Source organism: Dendroctonus ponderosae, unplaced genomic scaffold (assembly GCF_020466585.1).
Source record: "Dendroctonus ponderosae isolate FM_Combo_2020 unplaced genomic scaffold, Dpon_F_20191213v2 Dpon_F_20191213_1, whole genome shotgun sequence".
Lineage (NCBI taxonomy): Eukaryota > Metazoa > Arthropoda > Insecta > Coleoptera > Curculionidae > Dendroctonus > Dendroctonus ponderosae.
This window is the reverse complement of record NW_026017110.1, coordinates 13,962,787-13,966,991: the sequence shown is the minus strand read 5'-3', so window position 1 is coordinate 13,966,991 and position 4,205 is coordinate 13,962,787. Positions and strand designations below refer to the sequence as shown.

The 4,205-nt window shown below is 31.1% G+C and overlaps 1 protein-coding gene across 17 annotated transcripts in view; it reads right to left on the bottom strand.

The window, feature by feature from the left end:
• Window positions 1-4,205, bottom strand: part of LOC109533899 (disks large 1 tumor suppressor protein) — a 476,297-nt gene that overhangs the window by 76,913 nt on the left and 395,179 nt on the right. For 16 of the 17 annotated variants that reach the window (XM_048670186.1, XM_048670185.1, XM_048670184.1 and 13 more), the window contains one exon: window positions 1,620-1,658. The exons of the other annotated variant lie outside the window; for it this stretch is intronic. In XM_048670186.1, the coding sequence (XP_048526143.1) occupies window positions 1,620-1,658 (39 nt within the window). The remainder of the gene's footprint in view (window positions 1-1,619; window positions 1,659-4,205) is intronic. 17 annotated transcript variants of the gene reach the window in all.

Sequence of the window (4,205 nt, the reverse complement as noted above, 5' to 3'; positions counted from 1 at the left end):
CGTAGATCATGATGTTCTGTTAGAATCGCTGAAAACTGTTTTCCAAAATTCGCAGCGGGTAGTGTACAGCATCGATTTCCGTGGAACCCAGTAGCTGTCAAAACTTTCACATTTTTACGAATAACTCGGAAATCGTAAATTTTTCAGGTAAAACGTTTGACACAAACTTAACTTAAATTTTGGCGACAAATCTGAAAATGAATGAAAAAAGGGGCGGTTCCATTTAAAAAACCAAAGTTGGTAACTACCACACGTTTATGATACACCCCGTATATTGGAAAATAATTTTAAAATGTGGACCTTTTAAACATGAAAAACTTTCGTAGGACGTATTTTCTTGTAAAGTTCATATTTACTGAGATATCGCACTTTGGCGCACTAATGAGCAACCCTGTATATAAATAATCTTTATTTCCTACAGAAAAAGGCTATCGACCCAATCGGTATTTCTGCCCTGATTTTCCATTTATAAAGCTATGTAATTAATATATCTTGAAACAGTCGAAGTACACAGTGCAAACAGAGGTCTTTACACTTGTCGCTGACAATTCACTGAAAAATCTAAAATACAATAAAATGAAATTTCAATTCGCATCTTTGCAAACAATCAACGTTATTTTAGTTCTTCAGTAAATATGATGCATCCTGCACTTTATAACGACGATCAACAAAAACGTGACAGCAATGTTATATGTAACCGAATTTCGTTGCCAATCTTTACCTTTGCATGCATTGTCTTTGAAGTAGCAACAATAGCGAACTTAAAATGAAATTTTATTTATGGACGACCTCCAATTATTGTAAATCGTAAATTTAGCTTTAAAATAGTAGGTAATTGAAAATTATTATTTTCCATGCTGATGCCAAGTAATAACACATGGCTAATTAATAATATTTAATCGGTCTCGAAATGTTTAAAGCATATCAAACATTATAAATAACTACCGATGGATATTTACATAATTCAGGCAAATAATGGATTGCATTAGACAAACGAAATCATTGAAGTGCACATGATTTCAACTAAGTAAATTGTGACAAATCACTTAATGCTCACATATTTATGTTAATTCAAATAGAACTAAATACGAATTTTCTCATTATTTTCACTCGCATTGTAAATATTTATGCCACACAACGCATCAATCTGCGTAATTCCATATAAGCAACGATAAACTAATTTAAAAATATACGAAAATATTATTCAAACGTGATGTTGAATCTAACCGTTCAATTAAGTGTGCATGAATGGTTGGTCATCATGTTAAAAAAAAACACTATCGCAATACATACTAAACAAAAACGTATTTAAATGATTCCCTTCCCACAACATGGGAGCAATTTTAATTACCAAACCAAAGTCCAAACTCATTGTAGTCCTACTATTTCCATTTTGTAAAGCAAATTGTGTATTTACGTATTAAGCAAAGTTAATATCGCAGTTATCGATTTTCTATAATAATGTAGCATCGAAAATGTACTACATAATACGCAGTAACTAATGTTGGAAGAATAAAGGTCAGGGTTAAGACATTTCATCACGGATCATTATTTCAGTTTTCTTATTACTTATATGAGTTAGACGATACAAAAGATAAAATAAGTTATATGATACATACCTGACGATTTTCGCCCGGACCCAGCAGAGGAGAATGAGCCTGAAATAAAAGAAAATATATGTTAAGCCTTTGCTTGCACTGTGATTAATATCCAATCGTATACTAACTTTGTATATAATTTAATTTAATAATAATTTAATTTCGTGTTCAGTTAGAACCAATTGACAACTTTAAAAAAAGTAACGTTTTATTACTATTAATAACAGTAAAATGCAAAATTTGTTGGAACAACTTCTTTCTTCATTTTGTATATACTTAAGTAAAATAAGATACATGTTATAATACATTTAAAATTAGAAAATATGCCTGATAAGGTTAGGTTCGATCAAATGTCGGTTCTTTCCTTTATAAAAAAAAACTCACCAATACCAGCCACGTCTAGAAAATCGACATGCGTCATTAGGAATCATTCATAAATTTAATGCATACCTGCTTCTGTTCGATTCGAATTAGTTAAAGTTCTGAAGACAATATATATTGCTACTTTATTCTATTAGTTACTTGACATTTTATTGAAATTCGGCGTTAAGTTCCAAATCGAATTACCTATTTATTGCTCTAATTGTCGTTTTCTCAGTATTTAATTGGTGCGATCCCTGAAGTTGATACAAACTTTTGAGGCAAGTAGTAGGTATATACTTAGCCAAAAAGATTTTGGCGGATTGAAATTTTCGAATCAATTTTGAATCACCATTTTTAAAAAGAGGTTCCACAGAAATATTTTAATCATTGTTCGGACAGTTTGCAGAACAGGAAATGATTTTCTCAACTCAATGAGTAGGTCAAATATTTGTGTTAAAAATTTTGAATTATTAATGTTATATTTCTCCTCGGTCATAATTTGGTTTGATATATCTTATTTAAAAAGAATGTAGCATTTTAAATATTCTATAATCAAATGAAACTTACGATATAACAAAACACAAACATTAAAAACAACTAACAACAAAATTATAAACTGAACAAGTTTCAAAAGCATAAACATGTTGCGGTAACACAAATGAAAAAAGATAATTAAAAAATCTGCAGAAGGGAACTGGAAAAAAATATGGATCAATGTTCATCAATTAAAATTCTGTAATTTTAGCAATGTTTTGCTACCTCAACATACTATTCTATTAGTTATATTATTATTATATATAATTATAATTATAATTAATTATATTACTTATTTTGACCGATTCCGTTATATGACAAATTCCTAGCATTAAAAGATGTCGAAGCAAAAATATGAAAATTATAAGAGGTTTTGAACCTATTGGATTGACCGTCTTTAGAACTGTATTTCGCTAAACAAGTTTCATCAGAAAATGCTAATCTGTAAGGAGAAACGGATCGGGTTTCCCAGGTTTTGCTCTCAACTTGGCGAAGAAACTTTCGGATAAAAAAATAGAAATATTCTCCAGATTTGTTTTAGACTATATTGATAAAATGCTCAGATGCGACTTTTTGCAGGTTTGCGGAACTTTTCAAATCACCCTTAAAGAATATGAACTTTGAAAACTTGTTAGCTCTGTTGATAAAACTGTGTTGATAAAATTGGGTATAATTTACACTTTTTTCAGTTCCATCATTTATTTTCATAGTAACAAATTTATGTATCGTATAAACTAAATCGAATGACAAATTTGAGAGTTGATCTTGCAGCTAAGCATGCACTGTAGCTATCTCACTATCTCAGTGTTCACGCATTCCATTTCATTACTTAAATTACTTGCTGTTTATTTATCTCTCGGGCTCCACATACAGCCGCAGACTTGTGTGTGCGAATCTGCAGATACACGGGGATGGATTCAAAGCAAATAAGTTAACAGTTTCGCCATATGTTCCGCTTGGCCTCTCACCAACGCAATATCCCGAAATTAAATTAAATAGTGACGAAAGGGTGAATACTCCAATGTAATTAAACATCAACTCAGATCCGAAAGTTTTCATAATGCCGTTTATTTTAGGTAAAATATCAAATTATATGTGGTGCAATTAAAAATAGGATTCAATTGCATATTGCTTACTCTTCAGAAAAGATGAAGATGTTAAAGTAGCGTTTGCTTATCGCAAAAGAAACCCGCAATAATCAAAGAACAATTATTTATTTTCTCAGATACTTAATTATTTATTTTAAAGCAATTAACGAAATAGACCATTTGAACGAGACAGGAACGCCAAAACATAGTAGCCCCAGTTGCAAAAGAAATCAAAATTGCTATAGCATATACAGGGTTGCTCATTAGTGCGTCAAAGTGCGATATCTCAGTAAATATGAAGTTTACAAGAAAATTCGTCCAACGAAAGTTTTTCACGTTTAAAAGGTCCACATTCTAAAATTACTTTCCAATATACAGGGTGCATCATAAACGTGTGGTAGTTACCAACTCTGTTTTTTTAAATGAAACCCCCCCTTTTTTTTGTTATTTTCAGATTGGCCGTTCAATTTTAATTTATGTTTGTTTCAACCGTTTTACCAGAAAAATTTACGATTTCCGAGTTATTTGTAAAAATGTGAAAGTTTTGACAGCTACTGGGTTCCACAGAAATCGATGCTGTACACTACCCGCTGCGAATTTTGGAAAACAGTTTTCAGCGATT